Genomic DNA, 23,995 nt, shown 5'->3' with positions numbered 1-23,995 from the left:
ATGAGAATGCTATGAACAGTATTTTAATTTATTATTATTATTTTTTTTTTTTTAAGTTTGCAAAGGAACAATGATTTTTTAATACTATAATAGGTTACAAAAGTACTATTCCATGAACAAACCCTCAGTCTTATAGCATTGTTACTTTATAGTATAATACAATAATAATACAGTATAATTCTGCTAACAAGCCCACCAGCCGCCGAGCGGTAGCGTCGCTGAACGCAGGTAGTTTGGTCCGAGATTCGAATCCCGCGAACGAGCTGGACGGCGTTTTCGTGGCTTTCCCCATGTGTAACGTGTATACGAGCCAGTTTCCCTTAGAAAGTCCTCACTTAGAAACCAGTTTTAAAACGTATTAAAATTACACACACACACATACACACACACACACACACACACACAAAAAAAAAAAAAAAAAAATCTGAAAGCTTTCAGATTTTATATTACTCCCAAAGGGCCATTTTTTTAACGTTTTGCGTGTTACCTTTATTTATTAAATATCATGTTTTTCGCACTTAAACCATAAAATTCAATTCAACAGCAATATCATATAATTTTAAAAAAGCAGATTTTTAGAATTTCCGATACATAGTCTCGCGCGCTAGAGATGAAACTGTTTTTTGCCATTGCTCGCTTTGAAATCGTTGGGTTTCTTAATCAAAAACTCATAAATGCTTTACAAAATATGATATATGAAATGGATAGTAATACAAATTCCCAGTTCCAAATTTGGGCCTCCAGATGCCTATATTAGGATGGAGGATTACGTTATTCAGAATTTCATGGCTCTAGGTACCGTTGTTTTATCACAGTGCGAGAAACATTCATACATTCTGCAGATTCCTCGTTATTTAATTTCTTTAAATATAATAGAGTGCGATAATACTTGGTGGCAACGATTTGAAAAGTGAAACGCCATTTATCGTGAAACGCCACAAAATGGCAAAACGAAATTAATAGCCCCTCTGGGCTAAAACTTATTTTTAAAAGTATCACACAAGTAGTAGTACAACTACTGAAAAAAATATTATAAATCTATTTTATAGTTTTATTATTATTATTATTATTATCATTATTTAATTTTTATTTTAGTGTGAATTTCGCGTAATAATGAACGACATTTTTTGTGTTCACAATATTATTCGTAAGGTATTCAACTGTTAGATTTTAAAGTAAACGTAATTCTTGCTGTACATAAATCGAGTAGAAGCTTATCGGATGTCTATATTTGTATTAAATGAAGAAGGTTTATGTGCTTGACCTTCTACATTTTTAAAGCGTACAATTACAATTTATATCTATAATTTCAGGAATACTATAACCTTTCTTTCAGTAGAAATTGCGTTCTTGTTTTCTGAATGTGGCTCCAAATACTCTCTCAGTTCATCCCAAATTAAAATAACTATAAATTTTGGCAATCTGAAATACGCAATGAAAACATCTTTTGGCAGAGCAAAAGCATCAACATATTTTCTATAAATTCGCCATCGATTCAGATATCTACGACGGTATTCTTCGTTTAAATATGAAAAAAATCAGCGGCGAAAACACATACAAAGCCATTGTCTACTTAGTACGTCAACTGGACAACCCTGATTGACGACGCGGCAACACTTTTTCACGCGCTTTCGACAACTTCCGTACTCAGAGAATATAGGATGTTGGGCAGACCTGTTTTTTACTAGCAGCGACATCTGGCGGCCCACAACTTGCTGTCGACTCTCGTAGCGTAGAATAACCGTCCAGCAGGAACGGAAAAAGCGTGCCATTGGTTGCTGGTAGTGACGTCACCCGGGAGACAAGACGCATCGGCCGACGCGTCTGCTACATGATTTTGGTAATGGAAAAAATGTAAACTAAAGCAAAATAATCATTTTATATGTGGTAGATATACCGGAAATACGGAGTATATACTTTCCGATTAAGTATTTTGTTAAAGAAAATGTTTATTTTATGCACAGAATTCGTACGAATGCTGAAAATAATTGTAAACATTAAATTCTTTTTCTAAAGGAAAGCATTAGAAAATGAAAAACGATATTTAAGTTAATTAAGGGAAATAAATATTGTAAAACAAGGTATTTTTCAATATTTTTTCGTAGTATTGTTTGCACTAAATAAATCTTGTTAAACAGAACACATGATGGCATAACTGCTAAGACCATGGTAAAAACATAATCAAAAAGTATTATTCTATTTATTTTCATTGCTCATGCACTTTCCATGAGAAATATACGATCGTAATTTTCAGTTTAAATTACATATCTCAAGCAAAAATATATATAAAAAGATTTGACTTAACAAATTCATATTTAAATACCATAAAATTCTACAAATTTCTTAATATCCGTCATTATACTTTTAAATAGTATACTTATCACATTCTTTTTAAAGTGAAAAGTCACTTCATACTGATTCACTTCAGATTATTGCAGAAGTGCGTATATTTTCAGTATAATCTAAAAGTACTCTTATAATCCCTTATACTTCCAAGATTTCTATATAACATTTATCCTGACGTGATTATTTGCTATAGTAAATAATCTTCAATATTGGCACCCTATTCTTCCTTTCATACATTAAAAATGGAACAATTAAAATACATTTTCTTACACATATACGCACAATAATAATAATAATAAACTTGCCTTACATCTTAGTTTCGGTCCACCAGCGGCCGAGCGGTAAAGTCGCTGAACACTGGGTAGTTCGGTTCGAATCCCGCGAACGGGCTGGCTGCATGGGTGTTTTCGTGGTTTTCTCATGCGTAACGTGTATACGAACCAGTTTCCCTGAGAAAGTCCTCCACGAAGGCATCACACCTATTACGCAGATAGCCCTAGTGTGCTTTGCTATAATTAAATACACCACCACATCTTAATTTCAATTCAGTCTGTACACAAATTAAATATTTTTAATCACTAATGTATTTTTATTAGCTTGTTTCTTAAAATACTTTTGTTATACTCGAAATATGAGTTCAATATTGAATTATTTTTCTTTCTCTTATAATTAAAAACAAGTTATATGGAATCAAAATTAAAACATATGCAGCAGTTAAATAACACTGAACAGAATATCTTACTTTCTCTTTCGCTATTTGTATTCTAGCATTATACAGAGATTTGTTTTTCTTCAGTTCAAGCATGTGTAAGTTATATCAATTAAATTACATCACACATACCTGTATGCATCAGTTAAATAACACTGAAGGAAATATGTCACTCACTCATTCGATGTTTGCAGCATAGTGTGGTCGAGAAATTGTCCTTTCCTCACGGTGAGGTATGTATCAGTTTACTTAGTTCGCAAAGCTTAACCCAGACGCTGCTTCAATACATAGAGTTACGTTTGGGATGTAAAGAAAGTAACCAAAACATGTGAATGAAGTTGGATACGCAAATTTATTAACTAATCATTTAGGTACTCAGTATTGGTAAACATGACACTGAGTTTAAATATCTCACTACGATGTAAGTCTCATACACAAAATGAAGATTATGATAAAAAAATGATTTAAAATGAGAAATTTTTCAATTTAAATGTAAAATAGCAGTAAAATGAAAAATAAATGTAAAATTACGTCACAGTTATGTATGAAAACTACATAAATTCATTAAAAAAATAGTTATTTTATCTGATTGTAAAAAGTGTTTTCCGCCAAAAAAACGTATTAACGTGTATAATTCTGACACAACGCTATAGCACAATTTGCCACTTCCGCTTAGGTATAATAGCAAATTAACAACACAAATCAAATCAAACTGTTGATGCAACGAAAGTAAACAAACGCCAAGAACTAACGCTGTCACCCACATGACGTCATGCGTATGTGGCATAACTTTCTCACTGCACTGCGCATCGCTCTTGGGCCCCCCCTGAGTCAGACCCACAAGTGGCCGAATGCTTAGGATTAACAGTCAGCGTTAGTATGCTTTGCCATATCAAAATCCATACACTATATTCAACCTTTTTATGTTCGAAATATTCTTTCATTTGACTGATGCATGGCTTCCAAAGCCGTTTCCGATTAGTTTAACATTCTTTCAAACTTCTTTTATGACCGTTCTTAGTTCTCTTTGCAAATTTTCTTTTCTATATTCTATTCTGTTGAACCTCCGTGCTTTTAAAGTTAATTTTAGTTTAGAAAAAAAGGAGTAAGAGTTATCTCTGTTTTGACTAGAAAATCACGAAGAAAAAAGATGCATATGCGAATGTGTGATGGAAAATCGAAGACTTTTTGTACGCAGTCCAGGTGTGTGTGTGTTTTTTTTTTTTTTTTTTTCTGTTAGCACTCTTAAATCTTTTTTAGATAAACTTTATTTCATTGTTTGTTCTTCTAGCAAAATACCCGTTTTTTTTATTTTTTTTAAAGCCAATATATGAGAAATTGCTTTTGTTTTGGTGGTGGTGGTGGGTCTTTGGGAAATCTTTCTTAGTCTATTTCGAAGACTGTAACTTTTTTCAGTATCAAAACGATACATCAGAGTCTCATCCCCACGCATACTCTTTCTTTCGTGCAACCTTCGTCCTTATTTGAAAAAAGTTCCGGGCAATTTGTAGGACAATTTATCTTTCTGATTCTGAATCAGTGATCATTGAATGAGTTTTGCAGCTTTTCGATGCATTTTTAGATTTAAAGTCAAAATAGACTAAGATGATCCAATTGAAATGTTGCAGTCCCAACGGTTTCTCCTAGAGTCAGTCGCGAAATCGAGCATACGGTTTCAAGAATTTGAGCCATATGAGTGCCGCTAATTGATGTCACTTTGAATTGAAATCACCGAGGGCTGCTTGCCGGCCATTTTCTAAATCGCTTGAATTATTTATACCACTGCATTTGACTGAAGCAAATTATGCATTGTTATTCGTCCACCAAAAGTAATTGTTATAATAATGGAGAAAGGGCATTTATAATGTAACATAAATACATAATTTAATCTAAATGTATAACTTTTATAACCTGAATATATAATTTAACCTGAATCACTTTTCTGGGTAGTTAAGAATATATTAAATATATATATAGAGAGAGAAAGATATCCGAGCGGGAGTCAGCTAAGCACTTCTAAATTGGAAAAAAATACTCACCATCACTTCCCCTAATACCGTTACTGTACAACGTAAACAGAAAACTGTGCTTGTAGTTGAAAGGTCTAGATTTGGGCTTTTTAAATTGTGGGTCGCGGGGTCGGAAAGCGAAATGCAGAGATCGAGGAAATAAAATTCTGGTAGATGAATTTTAAGAATCATTAGTCATAATCCCTTCATTATCTTTATAGATAACAGCGCAATTATAAAATTTTAATACTCTACAGATTAGTCTGTAAATTATATTTATGTATTGAATAATACCACTAAGTGCATTATAATAGCAGTGTCGCATTGCATCTCAGCGTAAGTTATTTAGAATCAAATATGTCTAAAACGCACAGTGCACTCCAGCGGCCGAGCGGTAAAGTCGCTGAACACTGGTAGTTCGGTCCGAGCTTCAAATCCCGGCGAACGGGCTGGCTGCATGGCCGTTTTCGTGGTTTACTCCACGTGTAACATGTATATGAGCCAGTTTCCAAGCTTATTCAAATTTTTTTATTATATTTATAAAAGAAAAAGTTTTTAAAAAATGACACATAAAATTAATTTTTGTTGTTAACAGTCTCATTTTGTCTGACATTGGTCAGCACGAGCCCACGACATTCATCGTAGCAAAGAGTCAAATGCGCCTGTCGTTGGCAAGAACCTTGAGCAAGCCCGACTCATTTCCTCCTGGAAAAGAGCACCCCGAGGGGGGAAAACGGGCCCGAGGGCCTCCCTCTCTTTACCTATCGCAACCTCTAGAGAGGACCTTCTGGTCGCCACTTATTTAGAGTGTCCCCATCCCGCGCAGACAACATACATTTACAAACTTCGACGGCTTCTCCCGGATTCAGAGCACGGCCCTTCGGGTACGGCAGTCAGAGTGTGTTTGAGTCTTCGAGTTACGAATTCTTTTACTGGCAGGTCCAATGCTTTAATTTAAAAACATTTTTTTATATCAGTTGCAGCATCAAATCGGCTTCTTTATTTGGATTTTATTGCAACGTATTGTGAAAAACCTGCCATGTAATGTGAAAGCAAATGCGTTGTCGCAGAAGGAAGTGAACTATGAATAACTCGTTTTGATAAGTTTGACAAAGATATCCAAAATTCGTTTAACGATAGTTCTTCAAACTTTTATTTTATTCCTCAACAAGTTGCCAAATCAATTAATTATTCGAAACCAGTTGCGCCGGTATCTGCTGTCATGAAAGGATTTCAAATCTAAGAATTGTTTTTCTGACTGTGTCTAGCAGGGGCGTAGCTAGAGGCGGGCAAGGGGGGCATCTGTCCCCGGGCGCAGAATCCAAGGGGCGCCAAACTGATGTTACGACATTTTAGAATTAAATGTTTTCCATCCTTGGCAAGCAGTAGGGGGCGCGAAATCTTCAGTTGTCCCTGGGCGCTGAAAACCCTAGCTACGACTCTGGTGTCTAGAAAACTGATCAAGGGTTAGCAGCAAGTCATATGCAACTGTTAGACTGTTTCACTGTCTGTTTTTAAACTTTTTTCATTTAAACAATTGTTTTTAATGACAAAAATATCACGCCTGCTATTTAGTATTAGAAAAAAAATATATATATATATTTATCAGTTTCAAAAAGAAGATAAAATAAAAATACGTTATTCAAAATTGGAAGGCTCTAGGTAAAGTTGTTTTATCGTAGTTCGAGAAACCTACATGCATTTATGCAGATTCTTCATTATTTAATTTATTTAAATAAAATACAGGGTGATAATATTTGGTTGCAACAATTTGAAAAGTGTGTCGGACTTTTATAGTAAACCAACGCAAAATGCCAAAACGAAAATAATAGTCCTTCATCGCAAATTGCCCCTTTGGACTAAAAAAAAAGGGCCATACAAAATATAGTGTATACAATACAGTACGCTAAATATATATTGTTATGACTTTTTTTCGGGGGGATGGGGCAGTATGTTGCAAAGAATTTCAGAGGCTATATTAATATAAAGGCTTAGTAAATATAGTAAGCCCATATATAATTAAATACTTGAAAATAAGAGATTTAAATCAAAATTTGAACAAAGTCTGTACAAAGTAGAATATGGGAAAACACTTGTTAGAAAATAATCTTTAAATAGCAGTGACAGAACATTAATCATTCGGCAAGTGCAAAATAGCCTTAGGATTTTTTTGGGGGGGGGGAATTGCTTCGATAAGTTCTAATATAGCAGCTGTATTTTAAGGAATGTTTTTACACGTGCTTTGAGTGCTACAATGTAAGAGTTATTGAACAAGTTCTTAATCAGAAAAATGAAATGGAAGCATTCAAATAATCAGTGCCGCCATCTAGTGACAGACATTGTAATAATATTTGAAGCGTCCTTTAACCATCTTCTTGTTTTCCTTCGGAGTCTTATAGACTTCGACGACTAATATTTGAAGTGAATTACAGTTGACCAATAATTATAATATTATGTTGAATAATTATTAATATTTTAATACATTAGCATACATGATTTTTATTTATCTACTAATCAGAAATATAATTTTTTTTTTTTTTTTACCTCATTTAATGATAAAAATGGGCTTTTAATCAAAAAGGTAATTTGCTATAAAGCAAATGATTAAATTTAAAAATTTTTTATTTACTTTCACGTAAAATTCTGTACCAAATTAACATTAGAATTTTCAATTAATTATATGTTAAATCATCTTTCTTAGCTTCATCATTCAATAAAGGAGAAATTTTTTTTAATTTTCTGGAAACGTTGAAAATAAAATAATATGCTATGTATGTTAAGTCTTGCTTTAAATAAATTAAAGCTCATAGTATATCTTTACGAAATACTCATTTGAATCTGTAAAATTATATTAGTAGATTTGGTTTGCAGTAGATGGCGCCACTAGATTTCATTGAAACGTGCTAAATTGAACGCTTTATCGCCTAAGTAATGATGCCAAAATACTTTGCTCAGAGTATTCTAAAATTGTCTGTTGTTTATGTGAGGTCAGAAAGAGATAATTAACTTCATTAAGCAATTACGCCCATTCATTTTCTTGTTGCGTTCTCCTATAATTATATTCACACAAAGTGACGTTCATTTACGAACGTGAAGGGAAACAAAGACTAAAAACCGCTAATCGTCCATTAAGTAAGATGTAGATTAAGACATTACGCACATGGAAATTAATGCAGACTTGAAATTAAGGTGCCACTCTTTGCGCATACTAACTCCATTTGCCTAAAGGTTTTTTTTTTCTTTTTTCTTTTTCCCTGCTTCTAATATTCAGAGTGTAATTTAGCTGTTTCTCAAGTAATCTAAATGAGATTCGCGAATAACTTTTGAAGAAGAAAGCGCAAAGAAGTGCTCTACAGTTTTCTAATGGAGGTCATTTTTATTTCCATTTATTTCTCGAGAACTAATTCCACAAACCATGAAAAATTTGTAACATTGTAATTGAAATTTTGTGTGATTTTGTTTTATTCCAAACACAGGTGTTTAAGTAGTCGTTTAGCTGTATTCCATCGTTTTTTTTAACTGTTTTAAAGCTTTTTTTTTTTTTGCTAAAACTCTTCAGTATGTCCGAGAACGAATTTTATTCATTTTAATAAGCTTAATGCCGACTTAAAAATTAAGGATTTGATTGGATAATGGCTAAGAATACATTAAGATTATGCACTTGAAAGAGATGGATATTTTTTCGGAGTACTTACTAAGGAAAAAATACTCATTAGATATCAGAAAAGCCACAAAATCTCACATGTAGCTAGCCCGTTCACTGGAAAATGAATTTGGGTCTAAATCCAAGTATACAGCGATTTTGTTCGCTTGGTTATTGGTACGCATTTAAAATTAAAAATTTTGAGAATAAATTTAAAGAGCAGCCACGAAGCAAAAACTTCTACTTCGCCGAGTAAAGGTTTCGTCTTAAATAAAACAGCTTTCATTATTAAATTTTCAACTAGTTTCTTAATTTTTGATTATAATACTTGGGAGTTTTTCCTTTATAAGATATTATGTGCAATTTTCTGCAAAAGGATATATGCAGCATCCCTACTAATTTTCAGCAAGCGAGCTATAAAGTCGCTGAATACTGGTAATTCAACCTGGATTCGATTCCAGGTGAATGGGCTAGCTGCATGGGCGTGTCCATGGTTTTCCTCATGTGTAACATAGATACGAGCTAGTTTCCCTTAGAAAGCCCTTCATGAAGGCACCCTTCCCTTTAGTCATATAGCCCTTACCGTAATTAAATAGCCTAACCATACAACCTTAAATTGAATGTGTTGCTTTTTATCTTTTATAATAGTGTTTGTTTTCAAAATAAGTATTTGCAATAAAATACTTAGAGATTGCCATTCTGTTTCGATTTCTTTTATTTGTTTATTTATTTATTTATTGTTATTGAAATGATTAACTTAAGAAAGATATAGCTCATATTTAGAAATATAACGCAGTCGAAATGAATTGATGATGAAAATATATTTTCTTACTCAAGTATCAAATTTGTTGTATATCTTTCTACAGATAATTGTTTGGGGCCGTGTTGTCCTATAAAGAAAATATTCAATATTTGTTCAGCACATCTGTCCGAATTTTGCACGTAAAGCTATGAAGCCTTTTATCAGAGGCTATGAAGCGTAGAATGACGTATAAATGAATTTTTCTCCAGATTTTGCAAAATTTGTTAGAAAAATCTCAGTGAATATCTTTGTTAAGAGAACAAGTTGTAAATAAGGTCTTTATATTATATGTTCCAATTTAGTTACTGTCTTAATGCTATTTGAATATCCTTCAGTGTTATCAATACCTGGATTTAACTGACCCAGTTCTAATTTATTTATCATTTTTATTCCCTTTTCTTCTCCTCAGAGATCTAAAATTTCAAACTGTGGTTTCCATTTGCTGTATACTGTGAGAGATGAGCGTAGACAATACTGTTATAACCATCGTTTTTGATTTTGCTAAAGGTACCATGTTTCTATAAATTATTGATAATTTTTTCTGGTCTTTCAGTGGTGTCTCCCAATATGTGTGTTACTTTTGTCCATACGAAAGATATATGCAAGAACGTAATAAAATATGAACCCTTTCACAATTAGTGCCGGTTATAACCGATATCCATTAAATGCTTGACACGGGCTAGCCCCGGTTATAGCCGGTATCTGTTGAACTCGTAGCATTAGATGGTGACAGTCGATGTAATGATATTCGGAATAGAACACAACTAATTTAAATAGGGTATTAGGAAAAGTTGTAAAGTGTATTTGTTTTCCATCTTCTTATGGATCCTCCAACGGCCGAGCGGTAAAGTCGCTGAACAGTGGTAGTTCCGACCTAGGTTAGATTACAAGCGAACGGGCGGGCTGTATAGGCGATTTCGCGATTTTCCCCATGTGTAACTTGTATAAGAGACAGTTTTCCTCAGAAAGTCCTCCACGAAGGTAACCCTCTCCTTAGGCAGATAGCCCTGCCAAGTTTTGCCCATATTTAAACAAACCAAACTACCCATCTTTTTATGGAGTAAAGAGTTAAAAGTGTACGCAACCGCTTGGCTCGATTTGGCGATTTTTTATAGATGGCGAAAGTTACTTATCGGGCGCAAGCTGGTAGTTTTCGCACCCCTTTTTTTAGAAAGATCTCCAAACTATCGATACTTATCTTAAGTCGGTAAACATTATCAGCATGTGAAAAGAAAACATATTTTAGCAATTTAAAATACAGATTAGAATTATTAAATAAGGATTACGCAGTATATTAAAAAATAAAACACTTACACTCTTCTTAAAATTTTTCTGCAAATTTTTTTTTTTTCTATTCTTCTCCCGAAGTACACATGATCTGTTTCCGCTTGAAAAACACCAGAGAATTGCGAAGACTCGGCTTTGTGCAGCCCTCGGCAGAGTTTGGTACATTTTGAAAATTTGGCGACTTCTACTAAGGTGGTCGCGTTAATATGTAAGTATCGCTAAAAGTTGAGTAATTAATATGTAGTAACATTACGTATACAAAAATAAGTGAACGAGGTTAGTAAGATATTAATAACATCTTTAATTCCACCTGTCGAGACCGATTGGAAACTCTCTGAGAAATATAAATCATATATAAACGCAACACATTAAAGGAAAGGATGACTGAATGTACTAGTAAAAAATGAAGAAGCTGTTGATGTTAATGTAAAAAGTACATACTAATTAAATTCGTTGGTGACATTATAATATTAATTTCAACTTTTGAACGAGTTAATTGAGTAATTCAAGTTTGAAAGTGAATTGATTGCCACTCATATTTCCTCTACAGCTTCTTAATACTGTACGCTTTACTATATGCTCGCAATTTTTTTTAATATCTGATTATATGAAGGTATTATTACATACAATTATTCAAAATAATTCTTCTTCTTATTTTCCGAAATTTGCTAAGTAGTTTGGTTTTAGTTGATTACGGCTAAATACACTAAGGCTATGTGCCTAAGGGAAGGGGTGCCCTTGGGAAGAACTATCTAAGGGAAACTGTCTCGTATACTTTTTACACATGAGGAAAATCACGACTAGCTTCCATGCAACTAGCTGTTTGCCTGGAATCGAACACAGGTCTAAATTACTAGTATTCAGCGATTTTATCGCTCGGCCGCCGGTAAACGTAATAAGTAGTATTTAAAAGAAATAAAAAAATATCTCCAAATTTTCAAATTGACAGAAAAACTAGCCAATATGAAATCTAAAATTATGGGCGAGTAATAAAAATGATTAGTTTAATATTGATTTTGAATAAAACACTAATCGCCTTCGACTTTTTTTTTAATAGCAAAATAGCCGCCACGTTATGTCAGTTAATTTTAAATTTCCTAGTTTTATTTGCAGTATGCGCCGCTTAATGTAATAACTTTCGAACACAACTATTTTGATAACATTAAACAATGGTATCCTTTGAAAGGTATCCTTTAAAAGAAAAATGGAATTTAGCTAATTTAATAGAAATATAACTAGAAATATATAAATAAGCATTTTTACAGCAGCAAACGCAAAAGTTTATGTATGAACTGTTCATAATTTCTTTAATGCAAAAGTTCATTTATGAACGGTTTGTAATGTTTCTAGAAATGATTTAACTGATGACTTTAAATCTTAATTCTCGGAGTGCATCTCTCATTAGAAGAGAACTTGCAGATGTAAAATTTAAAACTTAGCACTATAGAAATCCTAGTTTGTCACAGATTTTTTTTCAGGGAATTTTTTCCTCTGGAGAACTGTTTTTTTCCCTTCCTGAAGAAGAGGAACCTATGTCTGAACCCCATAAAATCGATCGGGTTATTGAAAATCTCCGTCAAATTAATGTTGTTTTTTGCTTAATTTTAAATGTTTGATTAAAATCAAAACTGAGATGTTTAATGAATCTCTTATTGGCGACATTTTTTATGTAATTTGGTAATTTGGATTTTAAACTTAATTTGATGATTTTATCTTTTATTTGGCGATTGTACTTCAGTCTATATCAAATTTTTCTTCAGTCCTCTGATCACACTAACAGGATTGTTGATCATAAGAATCAATGTATTTTCCATTTAATTCGTATACAAAAGGGCGGGACTTCAGGAATTCGATAAAAATATCCGAATCATAACTTAAACGATGATCGCCATTAAGCAGCTTCACCTGGTGAATATTTCTTTTTAATTTAATTTCCTTTTAGGTTCGCGAACAGCATCAAGATGATTCCAAAATGCCATGCTTTGAAGTCCTATTTTACACTTTCCTCAGAATGACAGAGCAATTTTTTTCAATACAATTTTTTTGAGATCGTGCAAGGTTGTAACCAAATATCGCATGAAAAAGCTGTGGACCATGAACTTACCAGACTCTCTGCACCGTACTGATCATGCGCTGAGAACGTAGAAATATATCGTTAAGAAAACATGGCATTGTGTAACGCTTCAGTGATGGAGATTTCATTTTTAATTTGATATACATTAGCTTAATTCACTCATAAGGAATTAATTCACTCATTAATTCACTCATAGTTATGTTCACTTAAAAATGAATCATTCGTTTTCATTAACTCTGTGTTATGATAGACATGAACAGAAAGGCAGTCTTAATCGATGAGGTGATTAGCTATGGAGAAGGCATGGGTCTTTATAATGTATAGTTTCTTTGAGTCACGGGACATTTAAAATACCACTGAGCCGAAAGTTCCTTGGAGTGTTCTGGTAGAAAAAATGGGGTAGTAGACCTTTGGATCCATGCCCCCAGAGTATTCTTTATCGAAAGTGAATGGCAGCTGAGAAAATGTCATGCTGTCATAAAATGCCTAAGACCTTGGCCAACGATAGGCATTTCCTATATCTTGGCCATGGATCTTATGGAGTTCCTTTCATATTAGAAGGATAAGTAGCAAAAACATCATTTCTTTTTTGTACGAGGAAATGGGTGTAGAATTAGACTTAGAAAAACGAAATTTGAATTATATGGCTGTATCTTTCAATAACTGTACAGTAGTTCTGTGAATGCATTTGAAATTATGCCTTTAACATACGTAAGGCGAATTTAAGAACCACTAAATTCCATAAAAGTTAGAAAAGTACATAATGAATGGTAGGTTGCTGTGAGCCGTTTCTTTGAATTTTACATTTGTTGGAGAAAACTGATGTAAGAGAAATTGAAGGAATCTATTACCATGCAAGACTGCCATTCTTGTGAATCATTTTCGGTTAAAAATCTGAATTTTCTGTACTTTTCGTACCCTTTATCAGAAGACTAAATTACAGCTATCCTGTGAATGTTTCTTGTCTTCTGATTAGAACTGTTGGGCGAACGTTTCTCGTCGATCTTCAAAAACTGAAAATTTGTTCCGACTGTAATGGCTGCTACAGCTTTGTAGGGATTGTCGAAATCTCGGATCTTCTATGACCCTCGTCGAAAGCTACAATATATGATTTGATTCAGACAATGTAAATATTCTACTCGAAAACTTCCATATTGATGCTATAATTACGGACTAATCCAAAGCCACTGCTAGAACAAAATGACTAGTTATTTACTTTTCAAAACATGAAAATATGTAGCCTTACTTATGGAAGCTACGAAAATGTATTTACCAAAATCTTTCGAAGGCAGAATGTAAAAAAAAAATATGATAGAAAGAAATACATTAACAGCCACTTAAATATAAATAACTAAAATAAATTAAATGCAATTTTTGAAAAGAAATCTAAATGATCAGCTGAAAGGTAATCTGAATGATGATTGTTGTAATTTTATTATTAATTCGATATCATTTGGATAAGTAATTTGATTACTAAAAACGGTCACGGATTTTTTTAAAAAATAATTATACGCGTTTAACTATTCTCCAAGAATGTTCGAATTATTTATTAGAACCTTTCTTAAACTTAGTTGCCAGCTCCAGTCATTGACTACAAAATAACTTCGAGCAACTAAAAGTGAACAAAAGCATTCTTTTTACCATACGACTAATGAGCGCCCTCTAGTGTTCGTTATCTCTAAGTGAGAAGACCTAAAATGGGGGGGGGGGAGGAAGTTAGAAAAAAAGAGTTCGACAGGGTGAAGAAAAGAGAAATCAAGCTATTCCGAGCATTTATTAAGTTCATTAGCGTAGAACTAACTAGAGTTACCTTAAAAAAATGGCGAATTAAAAAAAATCTCAAGGTAAAAATATCGCGAACCAAGATGAGTAAGCTTTCGTGTTTGTTTGCTCAATTAAGCATTCGCAGCGTGTTTGCTTTCTTTGTGCGCAAATTTTGATAAATAAATTTCAAAAAATTCCAAGTTCCGTGTTTGCTTTTCTCCAGAACCAAATGATTTTCTTTAATTATGTTTTGTGATATTCGAAAGCGTGTTTATTTTTCTGCTGCGGCTGTTTTTATTTTTCTTAAAGAATGGGGAAATAGTTTCGTTTGAATGGCAACAGACATTTGTTATTACGTAATCGGGAAAGCGGGACTTGAGACAAAAGCACAAAAGAATCTAGAAATGCTCAGACAGGAAAACTAAAAGTTTTTTTTTGGGGGGGAGGGCTGGAAGGGATATTTTTTTTCCCTTTTTCCCTTTTTTTTTCCACAAAAATACGTGGCTTTGTTAAACCTTTTTTTTTTTTTTTTCTATGCGTTTAATCAAATAGCATAGTTAAAAGGCAAGGCTATAAAAAAGGTGGGAACATAATTAAAGTAGAAACGTGGAATCTGTAAATACTTCAATTATTAAAATTTCACGCAATTCAGTTTACCCCATCCTCTTTAATTTTTTTTGTCCAATTCAGCGCAAGAAGGGACTTCATATACCGCTTTTTATAGCGTTTATTTGCATTCGTCTTTATTTAATCATGAGAAAAGGCAATGAAAAACTTCATTATGCAGCTCTTTTCGTTTCCAACTTTTTTTTTCTCAAGTTTGAATGCATGAGTTTTCAACTATTTACTGAACCGCCATTAAATCCTTTGCGAACGAATCTGTATGTTCGATTTAACTAAAAATTCTATAAAATGTATTACTTGCGTATTAAAGATTCTTAAGAAAACTCCGTTTCAATGATGGGAATGTTACCTTTATCTGTAATTTGAGTAGAAAAATATTCTATGGAGATACATATAAATTTTTTTTTTCGCATCTAGTCAACATCTGTATAGATAAAGCATAATTTAACATTGCTGAGTGTTAAGCTATAAATTACGTTTATTCATATTCAATCAACATTTCATTAAGTCATTAAAATCTACTTAAATGATTAAAATGTATTTATATAATTTTAATATTGATTTTATCTCGGTTTTTGCGTATCATATATTATGTATTTTAACTGATTTTTGAAAAAGCGTGAAAGCCCCTTAGATAAACTTATTCAACAGCTAAGTAAGTATCACTCTACCTGTAACTGCAAGTTTAAAGTTCATCTCAGATTATATGATTTAAATTTTCCTTCATGCTTTGGTAAGAAGTAGTGCTAAACTTACGACATCGATGTACTCGTGAAATTTATTTGTTTATTTTTTAAATGGAATGGTCATTGGTTTAGTGTTTCTATGCGTATGAAGTATCGTTGTCTCCCTCAGAATATTTCTTATATTTTTTTAAGCACTAGAAATATCTTACTTATTTTTCTTCTTCTCTTTCATCCCTCCCTTTTTAGGAGAAACTTATGGTTTGTGATTCATTGCTAGTTTAGTAATCATCGCGGAGGTATTTCTGACAAAAAAATGACATAATTTAAAAATATTTAACGACATGATTTAGAAATATATTAAATGCGATTCTTTGGTGGGCTTGAAAGTTTGTCATTCACGGAACCCTTAGAACTATAAGGGTTTTACGGGGAAACTCATCTTACACCTAGAAAACTATACTTTAAATAATATTTAAAGTAGATCAGTGTGTTATAGGTACTTAATGTAAACACAATAAAGGAAACTATTGTAGTTTTTATTAAACAATTTTGACATCTAGTTAATGTAATTTCCTCATTAACTTGTTCCGCAGGTGTCACCTATCTTTGTTTTTTATTTAGTAACAGATGTGTGCTTGTATTTTTTTTATACGAACTTTCAAATCTGGCTGTACTGATGTTATCTGGAGTCACATTTCATATTCTGCTTTTAACTTGTGTCTATATTTTTTTTGTTGCCACATACGTTGAGAAAGCTTTTTAAGTTAAATGCGTTATTCCCCGAATGGTGTTAAAATGTTTATAACTGTGTGAAAGGTGCTCCACTGTATAATTTTTAACACTGTCGTCTAAATTCAGTTCGTTTCCCGTTAGAAAACACGTTTAGTTTTGCCAACATTGCACGTCATTATCTTTAACATTTGATAACCACGTTTTAAGTTTTAAAACTAATCTGTAACTAAATATATCTTCACTTTTTTTAATTAATAAGCGGTAGCCAACTAGTGTGAGCGCTTTATAATTTTCTTTTCGACTTTTTATTTTGACTTCCGGAACCCTGCAGTTAAAACTCGCGAAACCCTGGGGTTCCGTAGAACACAGTTTGAAGACCACTGCAATTTTAATGTTTAATTAATTTAAAAATTACGTGTTGTTTAACCAAAACTTAATTTTTGTACATCTATTTCAGCTGTATAATAGACCCTCCCGGTTATGATAAATTTTCTCAAAATTTAATTTCGATATGTTTAAATTAATTTTTACCCATTGTAAACAGATGTGCTCTTTGGGCGAAATGGCAGAGCACTCGCGGTCCATTAGGTGAAGATATAAAGAGACTTCGCTGTGACTGGCCTAAGGCAGTGGTATGAAACTCAAACTACATGCGGAGCGAATGCAAGACTAAAAGGAGTAAACGGGCCGATGTATTTTCTTTCACAGAAAAGAAAAGTTTTGTTGAAACAAAACAAATTTTTTAAATAAAATTTTATATACTAAATATCTATCAGCAATTTGCATACTACTTAAGCTGATTCTCATTGCCATTTTAAAAATTGATCTAGCAGTAATAATACAAAAGAGAAAATTCCAATTTATGTTTATTTTCTGTTTGAAATCTAATGATCTGCAAGAAATTTATGTTGGTTAGAGTGTGTAATTCAATGAAACTTACAGCTAATAATATTAAATTTTCAGACTGACATTTATTTTAAATAATTCTGACATGTTGAATTAGTTACCAAGTAGCTTAAGTTTAATTTTAAGAAGTAAAAATAAACGGAAAAACTTTGAGAATAAATAATAACGAATAAATAATAGTCTATTACTTTTATTCATTTAATTTTTCTTTGACGCATACAGAAAAATACATATATTTGTAATATTTATAAATTTCTTTATTTCTTACTACAACCTTCTGTGTTAACACCTCATAGCGTTTCGATTTTGATAAAAATTGTAACCTTGGAGAAAAATGACTAGAAACAGTTTTTATTTACAAATTATAGATACTGTTTGGTCTATTTCGTTCCTTTTTTTAGACTTTTTCATTTTCAACTTCGGAAAAAAACTGCTCACATGTAAATGTATTTCCGATTTTTATTCTTGTTGTGAAAATTCGTAACTGAAGGTTTAACTTTCCCTATGTACGCTAAAAAGTTTATCAAGTCTGCATTTTCAAATCTTTGAATAAAATTTATATCAATTCGTAGATTTCGTGTAGATTTTCTGGGGCATTACTCCCGTTCGTATTACTGATAATAAAAATAATGTAAAATTAAACTAAAAATCATTAAAATACCAAAACTTTGTTCAAATTCTCTCCATAATAATTAATTTGATTGAAAAGTTAATTTATTTATGGATAATGTATTTGCAGACCCCATAAAATGCTTCAGGGGCCACATGCAAGCCGCCAGTTTGAGACTATTTGTCTAAGATTAAAGGGATACGGACTTGTATTTAAGTAGCATATGGAGAAAGTGGGAAAATTCCGTTGTCACCTTAATTCCTTAATATTCAACAACTAACAAATAATTAACTTTTTACTTGTCTTTCGAATATTTAACAATTATATTCTTTCTAAGGATACGAAGAAGTCTTACATTTTGATTGTGATAATTTTAGACTTTTCCAAATTTACTCTTACCATATAAATTTTCTCACATTTTCCGTGAAAAACGCACATTAAAATTACTTTTAACATGCATATTTTTTTTGCAGGTATAAGTATCACTTGCGTATGCAGTACAACACATTGCCTTGAACATCGTATGCAAAACTGCAATACAACAGGCATGTGCTTCAGCCAGTATTTAGACCGGCGCGATGGGAGCCATCCTGTAGTAAGAGGTTGTATATCAAGTAAAACACCGCTGCTGTGTGAAAACCGGAAACCTGCAATTGCGAGAGGTTCATGGCCTGTGCTACTCTGCTGCAATAGCAACATGTGCAACCGAGATGCTGTTCCTACAGCACCCCCGTGGCTCGTTCAAGATAGCTTAGAAAATGAAACTTCCATAATTCATAAAGAACAGTTATCAGGTAAAATCATTTACGCTGAACTCTTTCGTTCTTTTTATTGCAAATGCTCTTATTTTCTCAGTTACTGGATACAGACCACGTCTCCACATTGGCCACTGTCATCGAGTCTACATTATTTATTGAACTTTGTCAGCTGGTAATAAATGCCGTAAGTAAGAAGCATTGCCATTGCTTGTGGAAGCCTTCTTGTTTATATCAGGTTCTTATACGCTGCTTGATTCGCCATAATCACCTACTTGAAAGTTTGATTAGTAGTAAGCCTTATTCTTTCTCGAGTCAAACTCATACCATGTAATGCATGGTTCATGGTTCACTTGAAAACTTTTGGAAAATTAGAGAAAATATAAATTTTCAAAGAGCCACGAAAAATTAGAACTTTTTCAAAATGCCAGGGAAGTATTAAGAAAGTAATAATAAAGTACATATCATTTATTTCAAATAAAAAAATCATCATTAAATCAGTAACCAATAAACAAAAACTCATCATTGTGTTAAAAAGGAAATCAATGAAAAATTAATGTATTCTTCATTTTCCTTCGAAAACATTTTACTGACCTCTTATCTGGTAATATTTTATTTTATAAATCCATCGCACTTCTTTCCACTTAGCGAACGATTGTTCATTCTTCTGTTTAGAAATGTAGCTCTTTCTTTACCCCTTCGTTTCGAAGCGTAAACGCTGTTAAAAATAAACAATGTAATTTAGAAATCGCTCGTACGTATAATTATACATCAGTTGAACACTTTTTGAATGATGCGCAGATCATTGCAACAGACTTAACAATTATTTTTTCTAGAATGGACAGATTTTTCCAGGTTTCGATATTTCTTTCTAAAAACGTATCTACTGTTTTAAATGGTTTTTTTCAGCGGTCTTCGAACTGTGTTCCACGGAACCACAGGGTTCCTCGAAACAAAATTAAAAAATCCAAAAGAAAATTATAAGGCACTCACACTAGTTGACTAGTGCTTATTGACTAAGAAATATGAGGATTAATTAGTTATATTGGTTATGGTTATGATTAGTTATAGTTTTAAAACTTAAAATGTGTGGTTCACCAAATATAAAAGAGAATGACGTGCAGTGCTTTGCAAATCTAAACAAGTTTCCTAATAGAAAATTAATTGAATTTTAGACGACAGTCTTAAAACTTTTACAGTGGAGCACCTTTTCAATTGTACAAAAATACAAAAGAAAGTTTCCAGAAGAAAAAGCTAAGTATAACTTGATAAAAAATCCATTGGAATTCTACGATAAATCAGAAGGCTTGCCAGTGAAGGAAAGGGAACAACACCTTATAGATATATCAACAGATGTGACATTAAAATATAAATTTAAGAAAGAGCAGCTCTTAAAAATGTTAGTTGTAAATTCACAGAATACCTATCTTGTAATATTTTATTTATCTGGAACTATAAACATTTTAATACTATCCTGAACTATGCATTGAAGTGAAATAGCTTTCTCAACATATGTGGCAACCAAAACAAAATACAGGAACAAATTAAAACATAATATGAAATACGACTGCAGATAATAGCAATAGAGCTAGATTTGATAGCTCGTATAAGAAAAAAGGCAAGTACAACCCTGTCATGAAATACACAGTCCAATCTTATTAATGTGACCACTACCTACTTTTGTCGTCAACGTGAAATAACTAATCACAGGAGGCAGGTGGGAGCACAATGCAGTGGAACGTTTATAAAGGGTATCCAAGAAAATCAGGAAACATTGCAATCGTTGGTGTAATGCAGAAACGAGCGATTTATTTGACGTCGAAAAAGGCGTGATTTGGCTTTGGGGTCAAGGGTGGAAGCATTTCCGAAACGGGCTAATTTTGTAAATTATTCGTGTGTCGCCGTTGTTAAAGTACACCGTGTATGACAAAATCGCACTATCCAAAATCAGCGATGTGGCAAATGTGGTGCACTAGGGGGCCATAGAAGACAGCTGAGGTGATGCTTTCGGGCGAATAGGTGTGCAACTGTTGAGCAACTGACCGCCTAGATGAACTAAGTAACTACCAACAGTGTCTCCTCAATCACGGTTTAGCGAGCGTTGCTGAGTATGGTCCTCCGCAGCAGACGCCTAGCTAAAGCACCTATGCTGACTGCAGTTCGTCGGCGACAAAGGCTGGAATTTGCACGACACAACCGCAACTGAACGTCCACTGAGTGTCGACAGGTGGCTTTTTCAGATGAATCGCGTTTTACGCTCCATCGGACAAATGTACGTTAGCGCATATTGCGTGAAACGTCGGAAAGCAAACAGCTGCAACAATTGCCGGAGGTTCCAAGCTGAAGGAGGGAGCATTACGGTCTGGGGAATGTTTTCGTCACATTGTCTGGCTGCACTCATCATTGTGGAAGGCACGATGAATCAACAGAAATACGCATCTGTTCTTGCGAACCATGCCCACCTCCTACATGTGAATTGTTTTTCCTCAGAATCATGCCATCTACCAGCAGACAATGCGAAGAGTCACATAGCTTGCAGTGTGCGTGCGTGGTTCTAAGAGTACCAGGATGTGTTGACCGTATTTCCTTGGTCAGCAAACTCCCGTACTTAAACCAATCGAGAATCCGTGGGGCCACCTAGATTAGGCTGTTTGCGCCGTGGATCCTTAACTGCGTTACCAAGCGCAGCTGGTCACTGCACTGAAGTCGGCATAGCTTAACATCCCAGTAAACACCTTCCAGAACCTAATTGACTCTCTTCCTGCATGTCACGCAGCGGTCCGCTTTGCAAGAGGTGGTTATTCAAGCTTTTGAAAGGTGATCACATTAATGAGACTGGACTGTGTATAAGGCAATGGTAGATACCACCTGGAGGCACGAGTTAGGTTGTTAATGAGTAAATTACATTAATTTTATGTTAAAATTGATTAATAAAAACTGCAAGATTTTTCATTGTCTTTACAAAAAGTACCTATAACATATTGATCTACTGTAAATATTATTTTAAGGTATAGTTTTTTAAGTGTGGAAGGGGGTTCGCCATAAAACCCTTAAACTCTAAGGTTTCCATGAATGTACAAAGTTGGAAGGCCACTGGATTAGATACATATTTCTTACATAACTTTCATTTGCTATACAAGAAAATTATAAAAACGTAACATTTTTTAATTTTCTTAGTTATTTCTTTGCATTTTATAGTAAATACGTAAAAACTTGTTATTTGTAAAAACTTATTTTAATAACTACATTATGTTTGGTAAGGGTCATAGTTCGGTTTAAGCAGAGAAAATAAGAGAAATCAGAAGTTACATTTCAGGTAGTTTAGTTAGGTCTATAATTGTGTATTAATGAAAGAGTCAACTTTCCTAAAGCGGCAGAAAAAATATAAAATAAAACATATTTCTTTCAACTGGAGAACCTTCTTCATGAAACTTTGAAACACAACAATGCTTTTCCATTTACGTACGGGCCCACCAGCGGCCGAACAGTAAAGACGCTGAACACTGGTAGTTCGGTCCCGAGGTTCGAATTCCGCGAACGGTCTGGCTGCATGGGCGTTTTCGTGGTTTTCCCCATGTGTAACGTGTATACGAGCCAGTTTCCCTTAGAAAGTCCTCCACGAAAGTATTCCTCCCTTTAGGCTGATAGCCCTCGTGTGATTTGCCATAATTGAATAATCCAATCCATTTACATACATATAACATTACGAATCTGCTTTTTTTATCACTGGTAAATGGTTAAAAAATGCTACGACGATGTGTACAAGCCATTTTCTTAGATTAATACTTATAAAAATAATCTGTACCACATGCGTAATATTGTATTAGAACCATCTTTTGCAAATTTTAATAATTTCTACAAATATTCATGCTAATTCTCAGTTGTATAAAAAGTGATTATAAAATATCTGCAAAAACTGTAAAAACAAGTTAGAGGAGATCGAAATAAGCAAATGTTTTAATGGGGTATGTGTGGGGCAATAGTGCATTGAGGTGGTATATGATGTTTTTTGAAAATCGGAAGGTGATAGCTGTCCGATAGTGTAAATTGCCATTTCCCATGTTGATTTCAAGTAGTACGTAACGCTTTAAGAAGTCTGAGATCGCCGATATGCATTTGATCTATGGAAGTGCAAACTTTCTTTCCATTATTTCGAAAGGGGAAAAAACAATTAAACAGGACTTTTCCCTTCATTAACTGCTTCTTCCACTCCATCCATATAGCGGAAAGGAGGAGAAATGAAAAACCGCAAGCAAGTCACTGGCTATAGCAAGCTGACTAATGAATAGCCAGCGGCCACTTAAAGGATTATACGACAAAAAGTGCATATATGAAAACCCCACGAAGCATTTGATACACGAATTCTATAAATTTGAACGAAGCATTTTCGTTCAAATTTATTGAATGGACACTGCATGGGTAAGTCATTAGATACGTGTACGGCCAACACTCATTGATTACGGCACGACACGGAGTGAAACCCCTGGAAACCTCTGTATTCGGCGGGAGGTGGGTCAATCAGTCGGTAGTTTGTCAAAGAGAAGAAAATAAGAATATTCACCTGCTACTGTCCCAGCTCCCACACTACCGAAACAGCTGACTTTTTCAAAAGAACTCTCTCGTAACCAACTGCTACCTCCCGGGCACGCGGGGTCACCACTCCCGGTTCTCGGGTTTCGCAGAAGGTTGGAACATGCACGTTTGGAGATTTGACTGTCGTCATATATGCTACCTGCCAGTACTACACGGGCTTGGACCTTTATCCCTGTGGACCAACCGCACCAGACGGAGTGCAGAGTTATCACCTCTGTTCTGACCGGAGGGACACCACCCCCTACGGTGGGCCAACAGCCTGGCGGATTACAGAGTTATTACCGCTCTCCTCACAGGGCACTGGTCTTCGCCAATCCCCTCGCAGTCCAGCCGTATAAAATGACCTTTCTTTGGAATTCTGGAACCGCCAAGCTCATGAATTTTATGCCCCAGTGGCCGAGACTACCTAGGTACAGATCCTAGCCAGTAGCTTCACAGAGTTCTCTGCATCGACC

At 33.9% G+C, this 23,995-nt stretch overlaps 1 protein-coding gene across 1 annotated transcript in view; it reads left to right on the top strand.

The window, feature by feature from the left end:
- The window catches only part of LOC118185686 (uncharacterized), a 92,583-nt gene that overhangs the window by 65,753 nt on the left and 2,835 nt on the right, over positions 1–23,995 (top strand). Inside the window, exon 2 of the mRNA XM_035355575.2 lies at positions 18,666–18,986. Within this exon, the coding sequence (XP_035211466.1) occupies positions 18,666–18,986 (321 nt within the window). The remainder of the gene's footprint in view (positions 1–18,665; positions 18,987–23,995) is intronic.

This window comes from Stegodyphus dumicola, chromosome 2 (assembly GCF_044657685.1).
Source record: "Stegodyphus dumicola isolate Sdum_Otavi_A_Nest chromosome 2, ASM4465768v1".
Lineage (NCBI taxonomy): Eukaryota > Metazoa > Arthropoda > Arachnida > Araneae > Eresidae > Stegodyphus > Stegodyphus dumicola.
This window is presented reverse-complemented; position numbering and strand designations above follow the sequence as displayed.